This window comes from Plectrocnemia conspersa, unplaced genomic scaffold, assembly GCF_051122295.1.
Source record: "Plectrocnemia conspersa isolate PC_06_02 unplaced genomic scaffold, ASM5112229v1 ptg000012l, whole genome shotgun sequence".
NCBI lineage: Eukaryota > Metazoa > Arthropoda > Insecta > Trichoptera > Polycentropodidae > Plectrocnemia > Plectrocnemia conspersa.
In genome coordinates this window covers 23,060,980-23,078,297 of record NW_028277176.1, presented here as the reverse complement: position 1 = coordinate 23,078,297, position 17,318 = coordinate 23,060,980, and the positions used below count along the sequence as shown (strand labels likewise).

The following is a 17,318-nucleotide window of genomic DNA, read 5'->3' as shown; positions in this document are numbered from 1 at the left end:
TTTTTTATTATAAATAACTAATAAAAAATGGTACTTCATCAAGCACATTTCATGCCAAAAAAATTACATCCAGCTTAACTTGCAAATCTGGTTTGATCAAATTTATAAGAAACACATCCACTTAAAAAAGCTTTTAAATAATAAATATATAAAATAAAAATACTTACACAAACAAAATCACAAGCTCAGAACAGAAAATAAATGATGGCACAGTCATCGCATCGTCATCATCATTATCATCGTGAATGAATGAAAATTTGATAACAACAAGAACAACAACAATAGTCTAGTTTAGCAGCCACAACACAACAATAGTCTCGTATAATTTACATAATATTACAATATATTATATATGTATATTACAATGCACAACAACAGATACGGGATACAAATGAAAAGCACAATCGTCACCAGCACATCACTGTGTCGGGGTCACCACCACAACGAAAAACGAAACTACGCCGGTTGGTTACCCCTGGACTCGACTCGCTCGACGCGTAGTCGGAAGAGAGCGAGAGATAGATGTCTCCAGAGGACGTCCGCACCACAGTAGTGAGCCGAATGAGACTGGCGGCGGCGAGAGCGGCGGGGGAGAGGGGGCGAAGGCGCGCGGGGCGGTGGGGCCCTCCGGGGGAGGATTCCCCCTGCTTCGCAACTAAACGAGCGCGTGCCACGCACACCTGTCCAAAGTGTCGAATGTCAATTGTCGACGTATCTCTGGCTGTGACGAAGAGGAAGCTGTATTATGACATGCCGGTGCAATCTCGGAAAATTCCTCAAAGTGAGGAGAGGGGATCTAGGGAAATTTAGGCTTCCTTTTCAGTGAGATGTATGATTTAGTTATAAACAGTATGAATTAGAATACAGTAAATTTTAAAATTAAATTGAATATACTAAAAAAAATAAGAAACACTGACACAGTTGATACACTCATCCTTCGATTTACGCGGTAGATACGTTCCAGGAAATAACGCGTAAATCGTGACAAGGAACAAAATTTGTAATAAAACGATCGAATAGTATTTACGTGTACTTTTTAACGTTTCTTCAATATATAAAAAGTCAACGTGCAAAATCTTCAGCGACACGCGTCCACTCCAAAAAACTCAGAACACACTGCATGGGCAGTGAGAAAGGTTCCAGATGTAGGGCATCTGTAAGAAGTGGGAGCTGAACAAGTTAGCTATTAAACCATGTTTTTGTACATCGTTGCGCTATACGCGTGGAATCAAATATGTTTGATTTGAGGTATTAAAAAAAAACGTATTAATCGAGGGATAAGTGTACTAAGAATAGCTGCGAATATGTATGAACATACAGCGTTTTTTAACATATTAAAATACAAACATCAGTGGCGTGCCGTGACTTTTAAAACAGGGGACTAAGTATGGAAAAAAATATATATACAAAAAAAATCAGTCAGCAAATAAGATATGACGAATTTCACATTCACATTAATTTTTGTATAAATTATGTCTCTATTTCAACCATAAATTTATTTATTTTATTGAACTTGAGACTAAAAGTTGGCATAATTACTTATTAAAAGCATAATTATTGTTATTAATATTTGCGACACGGCGATGCTATACACGCGCACGTGACGATCAGAGATTTGGATGAATTAGAGCATCTTGCAAACGTATCTTTTAAATAGACATAAACAATGAAAATTATGTAGTCATGCAAACACAAAGCAACTTATATATGTGCTGACAAATTGGTGAAATATTTTTCAAAATCTCCGGCTGGTTAAAAAATAGTCGTTAGGCAAGTAGCAGACAATAACATAGTATGTTTCCACCTCAAATCATCACATTGGCCAAATTTTTGCAATTAGGAAAGGGTCGAGAACCTTCCTTATCTTTATTCTTATTACATTTCCATTAGAATCTTTCATCAAAACTTCTACTACAACTTCGCTAGACATGAAAGCTACGCCAAGTACCGAAAATGATATCTAAAAAGAACGAAGAAGCGGCTGCTTTCCACTTCACATAAAACCTGATCCAGCTATGTGAATCCAAAAACAAGAATTCAACCCAATCTTCGGAGACGCAAACAAGACTGCGAAAATAACACGCATTGTATATGGTTTCAAAAAAGATATATAATAAGTAATATTAATAACTTTGTATTTTATAAAAATAAATCATTTAAAGTTTTATTTGCATCCATTTAATTTTAAACAAACAAGGTCCGATGTTTATTTTTTGTAGTAAAAGTATTTATATTTTTGTACCAAAGGAAAAGAAAAACATTAATTTTTGTGAATATATCCCTAAATAAGCAATTTAACTCGACACAAACATTTCTTAAATTATCTACAAATTTAATTCTTTTATTATGCAGGAATTTGGCAAGTTTTTCTTGTAATTAAAATAACGTGACAAAGGCTTTTTATACACAAAGTATTTTTCAACAGCAAATATGTATATCTTTACAAATTATAATTTTAAATGTTTTTTCACAAACTTTATTTTTACTATATTATTACTATACCACAGCCAATATGTAGTAATTAATAGTCCGTCATATACTTTTAAATGATTAATACAAATCATCTTTTTAAAAAGGTGCATATTTGAGAATACCATTTACTTTTAACCAATCAATGCAGGATATGTATTTAATTTAATCTGTATATAAAATATTTTACTCTTCTGCACACATTTATAATGTTAAGGAATAGAGTTTTTTTAAGAAAATATTTTCACTATACGTATACTTATACCCTAACATTTTTTTCATAAATAAAGAATACTAATTTAATATATTCTAATAACTTTTACCATATTTTATACATTATTCCAATATTTTTTTATAAGTCATCAAAATATAAAACGCAGTGATAGCAATAACATCGATTGCATTTATATACACACGTGTCTTGACTTTCGAGGGATGTAACCTAAATTTTGCTACCTCTGTATTATTTATGAGTATTAACGAAAGGTTTTTTCCGAAAAGTTGTTGTAGTAATATCGAGCAAAAACCAATAAAATTACAATATTTGTAATGCAATGTAATTTTTCGCCATATCACAAATTTTGCGTTAGACTGAATTGTTTGAGAAATAAATTTGACAATGTTTATTGACAAGATTCATCATCAAAAAAACAGTATTTAAAGCATGCTTTTAAAAGTTTCAAAATAGTTGATTTTGTAAGAAGCTATTATTGCTCTTTTTATCTGACGAATAGAGCTTCCAAATATTCGTTCAATTAAGCTTAATTTTAATTATACATGCTGTCAAAAATATACAACTCGGTATGCTCAAAAAAAATATTACCATAATAAATAACTTTTGGCAGACAAAAAAAATATGGTTGGTATTGATTTAAAAAAATAAAAAAATCAATACCAAGTATTGAGAAAGTCCATAACTGCACAATAGTAAATCGAAAATATAAGTAATTTATGGAATTTCGGCTGTTACAATGTGTTTTTTTTTCTTAAATATTTTGGTTATTAGTTGTAATGGCCATGACTGTTACTAAAAACATAAATATAATAAGATAAATTACCCACAACAAAAATGTTACAATGGGGCTGAAGATATTGCAGTGGTACATTGAAAAAAATGACTTAGTTGTTGTAATATACTAAGACTTAGTACTGAGTTTTTGTATTTGGTCGGTTTTTTATGTTTTTAAAAATTAAAAAGTTAATATATACCACTACATATATCGAATATTATAAAATATATTTTAATAACGAATATGATTAGTAGTAATATCTATTCAATTCAATTTTATTGTATTCTATATATACGGATTTTTCTACTTATATCAAATAGATAGAAATTTTCATTTTCATTATTTTCACTTTGAATCTAATATTAATAGTACAAAATAGCCCTCAACGTTGGTATCTCCATTTGAATTTAGATCCACTAAACAGAATGCACATGACTGTGAGGACAATAAATAGATAATTGATTAGTTATTCGTTATTACAATAAATAAGTTAAAATGATCTAAGAGAAGAATGCCTTTCTCGTGATTAATTTTATTTTTAAATGTCATTGGCGAAGCATTTAAAACGTATGCTAGCATATAAACAAACTAGTCACTATATACATATTCTACAAGACAATAAATTATTGTTCTTCTACTAGAATTTCCGTACATCCGCAAATTAAAAAAAAACGAATTATAAAAGCTTTTAGTGAAATTGACGCACCGAGCGTGAGAAACGTATTAAGTCATAAACGCCGGCAAGTCGGTCGAATAATAGGATTAGAGTCTACTAACAATATTCTCGACATAAAATGTCTAGATTTGCCAAAAGGTTCAATATTTATTTTAAAAATGGTGTTAAAATCATTATTTAAAAATCTCTTTTATTTTTCATGTTTTCATATTTTATGAATAATCTATTATTTTACTTCAAAATATTTTACTGCAAAAAGAAACACTCAAGTCTTAGGGAAACATGATTTTGGTCGAAGATAACAATTCCTCAATATTTAGATTATAAATTGAGTTTAAATTTATTTTGATACAGATGTGAATTGCATAAATTGAACATTAATATATGTACACTTCCCTCATTAGGTCAATATTTATGTATTACACATACATATATCATCCTACGCGATGCCATGTGTATAATAAACAACACGATGGGTAACAATTTACAATAAACAAGTTTTGCAGAATACACAAAGGTTTATAAATAAGCGATTCTCTACTATAATAAATAATACCAGTAATATAATTCCACAATGATAGTTGTAGTGTCTATATATAAATTACACTAAATGCACCATCTGGTATTAATAGATATAGTTTTTAAATAAAAATATATATATATATAAAAAGTTCTCAAATATATCCAGTTAACTTATATTGCTTTGTTAGAACTAAGCTAGTCATCAGCGTAATCCTATGTAAGAAAGGAACATTTACCGATCCCTAGAGGTTTACCAAATCTATAATATATTCTATCGTATATTGACAAAGCCTTTATGATAGGATTTTGGGGAGGATGTTATTATATAAACTTGGAGATTGTATTCTAGATAATTGTATTAACATGTTCAGTGGTATTGATCAATCTTAATGTAATTATATAATATTTTAATATACGTTGGACCCATTGTAAATACTGCAACAAAGGCGGTCGGTGTATACATTACCCGAGTTTTAAAGCGGATCACTTAATGGAAAACGAGTTATTTTTCATTATTCGGTTTTGTGGAACAAACAGCGTAGAACCAACCCGGGGGTAGCTAGCTAGCTAGCTAGCTGGCCTTTGTGTCGGCAAATTTACACTTTCCGGCGTCATGCGGAAGTCTCTCATTACTCTGCAGCTTCTGTAATGAAATGTAATGTAAACGACGTGCACACGCCCTTATAAATCTAAAGGGATGACGCAGAGGGGGTGGGTCCTGCTGCAACTTAACCCACCTCGCACAATTTCACCACTATCTCTGTAAAGACCCTCTTCTGTTGATCCAAACAAGTGTTTGTCAATAGAACTGATTAAAATGTTTTAAAACTAGATAAAAACGAGAAATATGATTGTGGCATATTGGATTTAACTGTTTTAGTGTATAATTCACATCTAAACTTTAAATTAAAATTTAAGTGAATAAGTATGTATTTACAGTGATTCTAAACAAATCAGATTATTATTCCCATGCACATATTAACAATTTTGGCAATGATTAATATAATAATAAACATGAACAAATCTTACGTAGGTGGATCATCAATTTTGATGATGATCTTATGCGCTTTATAAATGCTCTCACCCACACTAAAATTAGAAAAGCATTTTGCTACATTATTTATGGCTTTCAAGTTTTCACTCCTTTTTGGGTAGGTGTACTCTTTACACAAAGTGTGCATCTCAGACTAATGGATAATAAAGCAACTCTAAAGGTATTCAAACTTTGTTCCTTAACAAACCATACTATATACATTATGAAATTGATATAATCGCTTTTGCAAAGTTTTGATATTATTATGCAAAACAAAAAAATGGAAAAGGATCAGAACGTGAAAGGATTAACCTCCTCGGCACGAATTCGCCATAACCGAACCGAGAGATCGAGCGATTTTATGGTAAATCGAAACGTCGACCTTTAAAGTCGTGCTCGTGGATGATGGCCTATGAAATATTACAGACTTGAACTATTATACATGTGCTTGTTAAATATTGACGGTCAACCATTTTAAAATATGTCGATAGCATTGACCGAGCGATTGACACTATTAAATAAACCTAACATAACATAACATAACATAGAGCTCAAAGCTTAACTTTGAATGAATCAATATGTAAAAGCAGGGCTTTTTTTGTCATGTAACGCGGTGGAACGGCGTTCCGGCACCTTTTTTATACAGTATTTTTAATGTTTAAAAAACATTGCCAATCTGCGTAACATTTAATTTCTTTATTTTTACGTAAATATGATGTGATTATATTCATTTTAATTATTTTTAAGTGTAAAAGTTTAACCCCAAGTTTAACAATGAAAGAAAATTTCGATTACTTCCAATCGCCGGTCCCACTAAAAAGGACCAAAACAATAACAGAAAATATGGAAATATTAGTACAGTGTCTAATATTTATTTTTTTCCAGTTCCTGGCCATAGCCATTTACATGGGTATCTATTAATTTGTTCTTACTTTTATTTATTTATTTTTTAGGGCAAAAAAAAAAAAAAGTAAGGGAAAAAAAAAACTTTTTGTTTTTTATTAAATTAGCTAGCATTTTTTTTTGGAAATGGAAATATTGGTATGATAAGAAGCTATATAAAATATGGATACAAAAAATGGAAAGATAAGAAGCTACAGTTTAATTTACAAGTTTTTTTTACAATATTACGATTTTAAATAGGTAAGAATCAAATGAAGAACACCTAAACCGAATTTTGACCATTAGGAGAGCGCAAAAAACAATTATCCCTTCTCAGAAGTCAAAAATCCACGTCAAAAGCAATAAAATAGTGCCGTCGCCGTAGCAGTGGGAACAATATTATGAGTGATAATCGAATAAAGTACATCTAAACAGAATTTTGCCTAATAGGAGAGCGCAAAAAACAATTATCCGTTCTCAGAAGTCAAAAATCCACGTCAAAAGCCGTGCCGTAGCGTTCCCACTGCGACGGCACCAACACGATTTTATTGCTTTTGACGTGAATTTTTGCCTTCTGAGAAGTTATAATTATTTTTGCGCTCTCCTATTGACCAAAATTCGGTTTGAATATACTTTGATCGGCCCTCTTATATTAGAAATCCGTAGTAATATCGGTAAGGATAACTATCATATTTTTAAAACATAGTGTAATACCGAAATGCAGACAAACTATGGAGCAATATGTAAGATGCGATGTCTGTCTATATCTATTCTTCGCGTATTTTCCCCTGCGGGATGAATATTTTGGACTTGACCTTCTAAAACTCTCTTTGTTTTAGAACTTTCATTAGGTTAGATTTAAGTTCAAACAGTAAATGGACGTTTCGCAACTGTTAAATTGAGTTTCATAGATATTTTATAGCAGCATATCAGTTCAATTTTATTTGCGCTAGTGCCGAGCGTTCACACTGACGACGCCGACACGATTTTATTGCTTTTGACGTGAATTTTAGCCATCTGAGAAGTGATAATTGTTTTTGCACCCTCCTATTGACCAAAATTTGGTTTGAATATACTTTAAAAAACACCAAAAAATTTTGAAATAAATAAATATTATATAAATTTATTTAATTTTGTATGCGCTTCGTGGCATAGGAAAAGCTGCTTTATATTTAATTTAAATTTTTTTTTAGTAAAATGCTTGACAAAAAATGAATGCCGGCACCTTTTTTATTTAAAAAAAAAACAAAAGTTACTCATTTGAAAATAAATACATTTTGCTGGATTATATATTTCATTTTATACACTATAAAAATAAAGGCAAAAAATTACTTTTTTAACATAAGCATTTATTATTGTTAGTTTCATTAAAAAAGTTATCTTTCAAAACCATCAATATTTAAGTAATGTAACAAAAAAAACTAAAAAATAATTTTCAGAAGCTTTAGATTGTTATTGAGCAAGGTGATCCTCTGGTTTTACAGCTACAGATTTTTGAGGATATTTAAAAGAACGAGTGTTGATCTTTTCTTGTGCTTAAGAATAATGCGATTGAGTTATGGGACAGAAAAATAAAATTTAAAGAACAGGCATTTTGTAGAGACGAAAATATCCTATACACGATATTATTTATTATGTATAATATATGTTAAAAAATCTACATTTTATGTTAAATATGAATTATAGAACATCAATCAGTAGCGTTTTGTCAAAGCAAAACCGATGAATTGTAGCAATTTTTTTCGATAACGTGATCTTGTTAAAGAAATCTTCCGGCACTAAAAGCAAGATTTTTTATTAACCGAGTTGTATCAAGATGGCGGATCAGTCTAGCTAACGAACTTAGCCAAGATGTTTGCAATGTTAAAAGGTTTCGGTAAAGTTTGACCTAAATCTGATTTACCGAGTTCGCAAATATATATGTATAAACTTTTAAATTAGGGGTGGTTTTGGGTTCCTTTGAAGATAGTCGAAGAAAGTGCATTGAAGTTGTTAATTTTCTTTAACTAATGAAAAGATTAATCGATCTAATAAATAACGTGTATATTTAATAAACATATAGTGTATCATTAAAGTAATTAAAAATTAAGGTGTGTTAATTGAGTTTGAAAAATATTCGGTCTGATAGATTTTAATACAACAATAATAATTTGTAAGTAAACGTTAGATAAAAAAGTTATCTTTTAATAAGAAAAATATCGTTTAGTTGATATATAATTTTATTTCGTATTAACCTGAACCATTCATATAAAATGTATGAATAATTTGTTATGTCAAGTTGTGTACGAGTAGTAAGAAAATAAATAAAACATCTATTTAAAAACGCAGAATGTATATTTTATATGAGATAATTTAGTTTAGGACAAAAATTATACGTTTTTCTTTACAAAAAAAATATAAATATAAACAGGCAGAACGATATATTTATATAAAGGGCAAAATGTCGCAGAAAGGTTTACATACATACAATGAAATAAGTCAAGAGCACCCCAGGGAGAGAGGAAATATCGCTAGCCGAATCGCCGGGATACAAAATCGAGACAGTCCTGAGGCAAATATATGGCAACAATAACAATCAGTCTAGCTAAATCTCCTCAGTGCGGATTTTCGAACACAAGCGGCTGTCTATTCCAACGGGAGAACAGAAAGAGCACTCTGATAGGCGCCATAACTAGCAGAATCAGATAGTACTTTGAGTATATACACAACAGCTGAGATACAGAAGTCAGGATGATCATATCCTTGAATTGTTCTCCCACGCCTCCCTTGACGTTGAGGTCGGTTCCTGGATCTATAATCTTCCTATCCGAGTGGTCGTATTTGACGATGGCCATGTAATGCATGAAGGCGCAGCACGCGAAGAAAATGGAAAACGTGAAGCAAAACAGACAGAAATTGACAAGGTCCAGGCCATCGAAGTTGTAGACGTACACGAAGTACAACGTCGACGAGAATATGCTCCAAGTTTTGTAGTATATAAGGGTAATTTTATTTTCCTTCACGATGTGTTTCATGCCTCTAGTTGGAAGTTTTCTAGGAGGCGGCATCGTTTTTTTAGCTTGACAAACTACCGACACCACAGACTGACAGACACTGATCGTTATGGACAGTGTTGTCGCTAATAAAATTGTTAATACTACAATTATGTGTTTTATTAAATATATTTAGTAATAAAATATATTTTATTTTTTTTCCAATTAAATGAAATCCGAAGATCAAAGAAATTCGCGAATTATTTGATAAATTTAAATAACAGTAAAACAAATTATTATGGCGATATTTCCAAATAAAATTAGTCGACCATACTTCTTATATTCCAATACTTTCATTTATAAAACAATATAAATTACTGATGTTGTTAAATAGTTAAATCAAATTACATACATACACATATATTAGATTGTTTCGTATCAAGTGGCCGATTTTTACTCAGTCGAAAACGGAGAGTAATTGAAACAGGATCTTAATAAGCGGTGTTGTTCTTTACTTGCTTCTGACTAGTCTACAGTCTAACTTGTTTTTATAATATTATACATTATGGGGTCGATAAAACATTTACGTATATTTTTTTATGAGTTTAAACTGAAACACAATGCGGCGCATGCCACAAGAAATGTAAATTTTGTATTTGGTGAGGGTACTGTTTGTCAGAGAACTGTTAGGTGATGGTTGGAAAAAAATCGTAATGGTGATAATAATCTTTAAGATTAGCTTAGTGGAAGACTTCCATCTGCTGTTGATTAATAAGATGGAGAAACATTGTTGAATATAATCCACAAACAATTAAGAGGTTTTTCCTTTAACTGCGTTACGACGCGACGTCTAGATAAAAGACAAAAACAGCACATTTTTATTCTGATCTTCATTAGTTCTCAGAAATAATAGGAAACCATTCTTGAAGAGAATCAGTACCTGCGATGAGAAATGGATTATGTATAACATGATAATCAGAAGATCAGGACATAGCTCTATAATATGCTTAAAAATTATGATGGCAATAAAGTTGTATTCTGGGAAAGTCATTCATCGATCGCTTTTTAACCAGGCAAGTGCAATCATATTGTATATATATTGAAACCATGCATAAAAAATAAACTATAAAACATCTGATATGGATAAAGAGAATTGGAACTGTTGAAAAATATTATTTTGCCTCATCCCCCATATTTCCATGACCTTGCCCCTGCAGATTATCATATTTTTAAGCATTTGACTTATTTCTTTGCAAGACGGAATTTAATAATCATAGTTTTTATAAACATTTATTCATTGCTAAATCGTTTACAAACTTTCTGTAAATATATCATATTTTAATTATATTTAAAAAAAATTAGCGTTTTATATCTCATTCAATTTTATATGAAACAACCTAATATAAATAAATGTTTATAAAAATTTAATTATATAATACATTTTGCATCATTTTTTAATAGTGCTACTTTCAATATAACTCAGCATATTAATTTAGCTAGTCCCGCATGATATTTTTCGTACCGTTTTTCTCCATATTTTATAAAAAAATACTGACTTGAATGTACACTAATAAATAATGTATTGGGACCACCCGTAATCATTGCGATGAAATTAGACGATTTCGTAAAACCATTTTTAACCTTGTTAGCGTAAACAAAAGATATTGAGTATCCGAGCGGACGGCAAGGGCTGGTGCTTATGTATCTCAGTCAAACAGTATATAAACAGTTGCTAACATATGCTTGCTTGGTAAGGTATAACACCAGTCAAACATATTTTTCTAAGTTGCAAGTCATTAAATATAAATTTCATTGACTAAATTATTATTGTGGTAAGATTATAAGAACATTGAACTTGAACAGTGTACTTCTCTACACGAATATTAAAAATCTATTTGTGAATCTATCTCAAGAGGCACTAGAACAAAACGCCATCATTAAATTTTCATCCCTGCCCTCTCGGAAAAAATAAGGAATTTTCAATTTCCGATCCTAAAGAGGCCAAAACACGCACACGAGAAAGCAATAGAGTATCCCCGGCTAAACACACACCCACGCGAGCACTCGTAAATACGCCTCGGGTCGGGCTATCAATTTTCAGACGTATCATATCGTGACTCACGGTGGGTTTTCTCGCAGACGCCAAAGCAGTTCCCGTATTTATCTTCTGCTTACAATATATAGAGGGGCACTTCATTATTCGCGCTGGCCTTCTGCCAACGTGGCATGGCACATTTACAAGTCTTTCACACCAATATTTTCGGTGCAACGGGTAAATATAGACGTGACATGGACGCGAGTGGACGAGCTTTTACCACCCGAGGGGTGTCACGGTCGATTCGTGAAGAGTGTTGAGTTTCATGAGCAATTGGGTTTTAAGTTTATTGGACAAGGAGCCGCAACAATGAAAGGAGTGACTATGCAAATATTATGTTGAACAATTTAAAAAATATATATAAGCGTAATTGGCATTGTTTTGAATTGTATGTTCAATTTATAGTTGCCTTTCAGACGCACATCAGTGACGATGAATGTGCATGTACGAGGTTTTGTACTAATATACAAGATAAAAGGAATGAAGAACAATGAAATACGAGAAAGGTTTGAGAGAACGTTTCATAAGCAGCTATTGTTATAAAATTGTGCTTTTGTTTGTTGAGTTAGCGAAATGGTTCCAACTCTCTCTCTCTGATAAAGACTTATCAGATTGGTATTCCAAAACCTTCAGATGTCATGTTATAACTCAGTCCGAATCATTTTTATTATATAAACAATAAACGTGACAGGTTAAAAACACTATATAAAGAAATTAGGGTTTGTTTTTAGACTGCATGAATTATTTTAAACTATATTTCTAATGCTTATATGTGTTTCACGAAACTAAAATATATATTATGTATTTTGTTTAAATATGTACATATATGTTTTCATGCTTGATATGTGTTTGAGACGAAGCACATTTGAAAGCAAAACATTGCGGTGAATAAAGGCGGATGAATGAATTGGGAATGGGATTTAACCACAAACTCTACGAATTATATGTGAGCTCAAATATTATACAACATTGCTGAGAAATAGCTTATTACGTGAAATGTACGAAAATGACAGAAAAGTCCGGCAAGGACGTCATTTCAGCTTTTTACAGGGGGGAGGACAATAATTTGGCAGTCAGTGATCGTTTTTTTAACATTTCGATTTCATAGTATTTCAATAAATGACATGCATTTTTATGTCCTAATTCAGAGGGAACTTGTTTAGAATCCACGTCAAAAGCAATAAAATCGTGCCGTCGCAGTGTAACAATATTACGACTTATAATAAGGGAGAATCGAATGAAGCATAGCTAAACCAATAGGAGGGCGCAACAAATAATTATCCGTTTTCAGAAGTCAAAATTCACGTCAAAAGCAATAAAATCGAGCCGTCGCCGTTGAATGGAAAACGCTCGTTACTGAGCGTTTCCACTGCGACGTGGGAGAAGTGGGCGTGCGGAACGTATGCAACGTACGTCCTTATCTCTCAATCACTCTCGTCACTTAGCACGCGAGCGAGCGAAAGGGAATGTATCCCACCGTACGCGACTGGTATTTACCCTATTGTAATATATTAGGTGAAAGCCTATCATGTTTCAACGATAGATTTAAAATAAATAAACAAATTTAAAGCATAGAAGCATCGAATATTCTGCTTTGTTTTGTAGTGTTTACAAAGTTTATGAGCTAAAAATCACTAATCATATAGCTCAGCAACCATAATTTTGTTATCAACTAATTACAAAAATCATATTGTAGCATAATCATTATTAAAAAAACATAATTTAAGTTAGGAGTACATGTACTGCTAAAACACGTAAATACAATATATAAAAAGAAAAGCAAATTTTCATTGAAATTTAAAAAAATAAAATCAATGAAATAATTATTGTGAAAACTATTGGATACAGATAATCGCGTAGTTTAACATATTTATTTTTGTGATAAACTAATATTTAGCAGAAATACTTCAAATTATCATAAATATATTTTTTTTATTTTCAAGCAGTTTTTTATATTTTAAAAACTTATAGTTTTAATTTAGTAGCAAATGTTTTTATTTTATTATGTATGAAATTAAAATTATTTGTCAAAATAAATTTAAAAACAAGAACTGCACCGTATTGAAAAATAATTATGGGATATATTTTTTTATGCAACGAGATATTTTATATTTGTCTAATAGAAGTATATTTAATAACAAAATTTTTATCAATTTTGCACTATACTATTTAAGCTTTTAATCTAGAAATATAGTCTTGAACCACATACATTTTTAATACATAATTTTAACCCAATATGTGTATTTATATATTTTTTACTAATACGCATATAAACCGACAAACATTAAAAGGCAAAGGAAAGACGTCATGCATAAAACAAATATAACTTTGTTACACAATTGAAGTTTTCCAAAGCTCAAAAGCTCGCTTAAGAAAAAGAGTAAATAAAGGCGCATCGTGCGCAGTTAACCCAAATTTAGAACTGTTGCGAAAACATTCGCACACACACTCAACATAAAACCACCCCGTATAAAGTAATATATCATAGTGTATTACAGTATTACATAAAACACATACATACGTATGTATTGATATAATACATATATTTACGGCGCAGATTCGTGTATTTTATATCCCCCTTTTCGTGCCGGGCTGAACCACTTTAATGGAAAATCGATACGAGGCCCGTAAAGTTTAATTCGCCACTTTTGCCCCGGGCGGAATTTAATAAAATGGAATAAAAAACACACACACATACGTACATTCGTGTGTGTATTAGGCAGAGAGTGAATGGAAACATTCGATACGGGAGCTGAGAGTGAAGACGAGAGAAAAGCTCATTTTGATTCTAAAAATAACATTCTTTTATTGCATATATTGTATAGGGATTTCTTGACGTTATATAAATATATGTGGATATATATTTTGATCAGAATTCAATGCGTAATGTTGGTATAATTCCAGCTTTTTAGACAGGAGTTTAAAATCGATTATGTAGTCTGTGTGACTCAACGTGTTTTCCTGGTGAGATCACACTAGCAAGCTTTCGCCACGTATAACGTAAACAGTCAATATCTTTACTTTTTTCATCTATGTATTATATAGTGAAGTATGTAAAGGGTTTATACCAACACGAAAGGTAGTCATAGTTCATTAGTCATAAAATTAGTTTTTCATATACTATGTATGTTCATAATTAAATGCTCGTTGAACTAAAACATTAGTTTTAATATACATATTATTGTCATATTTTTGATAATTTATTTGCTTCAAATTATTTCTAAATGTTCTACAAAAAAACATTTCAATGCGCTAAGACCCGCCGGCAAGTACGAGAACATGAACGACGTGCGAGAGACCAGTTGATTGACCAATGAGGTGTGTTAAGTTAAATGCATATATTTAGTCGACGACCCTAATATTATATAACGCTTTAATTACATTTTTTTAGGGTGGTACAAAAAACATTTTATAAATAAACTTTGACTATAAAGAGGGTACATAAAATACTGTATATATTATCATCCTAGTCTTGTCTTCAGTCTAAAATTGTTTCGTATGAATAAATCATGTCATAAAACACAGCTCACAAACTTTTACATACAAAAATAGTTTATAATGCTGTAAAATTTTCCCACAAAATATTATTATTGTATTATAAAATATCGAATAAAACGAAAGCAATAAACGAAAATATCTTCGTACCATTTGAAAGCGAAAAAATAAGCGACCCTAGCAATAAATTTGATAAAAAGGCCATATTTATGATATTAAACGGACTGGTATATATTTTTTGGGTATCACGAAAAAATGTGAAAACCAAAATTGTAAAAACCAAATTTTAAATACTATCTAACTGTATTTGTAACTGAAGGAGTATTAATATTTTTCGTCATTTAAAATTAGAAGCACCATAAATATTATTCAGTTCCCGTATAAATGTTTATATAGTCAAACATTTCTTAAATGTACTGAGGTTTTTGTTCTGTTAATAAGCACAAGCAAACGTGAGAAAAACATACGATGGAGCTGTGTTGAGAGCGATTGCTTATGAATTGAAGGTCATGGGTTCAAATCTCACTCAAAGTTCCGATTTTTTATTTTTCTATGGTGTATTTAGAAGATCAGAGATAATAATTATTATTAATTTTACTTTCAATCGATCTTTTCAAATTGGGTTTTTCCTAATCATATGGATGAATATCGAGGTGATACATAAACCATACATTAATTTTAATTTTTTTTTAAATCGCTTTTAGGTCGCAAGGTGCTTAATTTCTTTCACATGGAAATTTATTCTGAAAAACAAAAACATCACCTGACCTACAGCGTAACTCAAAGTTGAATAGAACTATAGAAGAAAGTAATTTAGTTTAGGCATCGCGATGCTCGTCTCGAATATAGACGGTAATTGGCGCTGGATCGTCGTTTTGCTTAAGACGCGCTCCGAGAGACGCCCAGATGAAATGTGCCGCGAACACCTATATAAATATTTACGTAAATAAACCCACTACTATTATAGTACACTTGTGTGTGTGTGTATGCAAGCGCCTGCTACGATTATTTATAGTGGTATTATACGGGTTTTCCGCTTAACATCCGTTACTCGTTTGGTTATTCATGAAAATGAGAGATAAAGTAGTTAAATAAATATTTAATCGAAAAAATACTATATGCTTAATCCTAGACATTATTGAAACTATGACCTTTGATACAAGCTTAAACAATGTATATACATTATAAATTATATTTTTTAATAAATGAAAATAGATAAAGCATTGGTAAAAGCAAATGTACAGGATGTTTGTATTGTCTTAAATAGATTAGCGTTATAAGCAACTAATTTTTGCTTTATCTGTGACTCGACTTTAAAAATAAATGAGCGTTTCTGATATACAAAAATCTAAATTTAAAGCACGATAGATCAGTTGTGTAAGTCAATGATTAACGCCTGAAAGATGTTCGAATAAAAGTTTTTCAATTTCTATTGTGTGTTAGGGAGTTTATATTATTCATCACATATTAGGTTTTCCTAGGTTTTCATAAGCTAATAATAGGCTAGCTATATCTGTGAGAGCGTCACATATTTAAAAGGTAAAAATATATCATTGATTTATATACATATGTATGTACGAGTGCAAATGTGAAACTTTTAACTTATTAAAGTCTGGACACTAATAAACACATTAGAACTGCAACTCTGCTTGATAGTCTACAGTCTCTCTGAATATTTCTCACTTCAAGAACTTTTTAGCTAATTCAAAAGAACTATTAAGCGAATGTACTACCTAAAAGTGGGTGCTTTTGAAGGCAATGTTCCGCTCCTTTTATTTCTTGTATAATATGTATAACAAATGCTTTAGGAACATACTCTCCAGACCATGCTCCTTCTAATTATCATTTATTAAGGGCATTAAAAAAATATTTAGATAATTTTAACAAGAACAGCTAATTTATTTTAAAAAATTAAACAAAAACAGCTAATTTATATTTTTGCATCAGACACAAAATTTTTATTTTAATTGCATAAAAAAATCTAATTGATGAAATGTCAAAACTATTGCATCAACTCAGTACATTAATGATCAGATACGAAGAAACCTCTTTGCGTTATTTATCAAAATTTTTCGAGAAAAAGTGAAGTGAAAATGAGAATTCTCAAGAAATGAAAAACAAAAAACCAGAACGCCTAGCATCAACATTTGACATTACTATTCTA

General features: G+C 31.0%; 2 protein-coding genes across 4 annotated transcripts in view; both read right to left on the bottom strand.

Annotated features, from left to right (window-relative positions):
• Kdm3 (Lysine demethylase 3) overlaps positions 1-17,318 on the bottom strand; it is a 371,633-nt gene that overhangs the window by 182,749 nt on the left and 171,566 nt on the right. Inside the window, exon 1 of one of the 3 annotated variants that reach the window (XM_088198986.1) lies at positions 168-569. The exons of 1 other annotated variant lie outside the window; for it this stretch is intronic. The gene's annotated coding sequence lies outside the window, so the exon portion shown is untranslated. Of the gene's footprint in view, positions 1-167; positions 570-17,318 lie in introns of those variants that run through there. One more of the 3 variants, XM_088198987.1, reaches the window with a different exon arrangement.
• On the bottom strand, positions 9,187-9,639 carry LOC148228650 (transmembrane protein 208-like). The gene has a single exon (XM_088200157.1). The coding sequence runs from the start codon at positions 9,637-9,639 to the stop codon at positions 9,187-9,189; it is 453 nt and encodes a 150-aa protein (XP_088056283.1).

Coding starts and splice junctions, on each gene's coding strand:
- LOC148228650 (XM_088200157.1), bottom strand. CDS start 9,639: ATGCCGCCTCCTAGAAAACTTCCAACTAGAGGCATGAAACACATCGTG.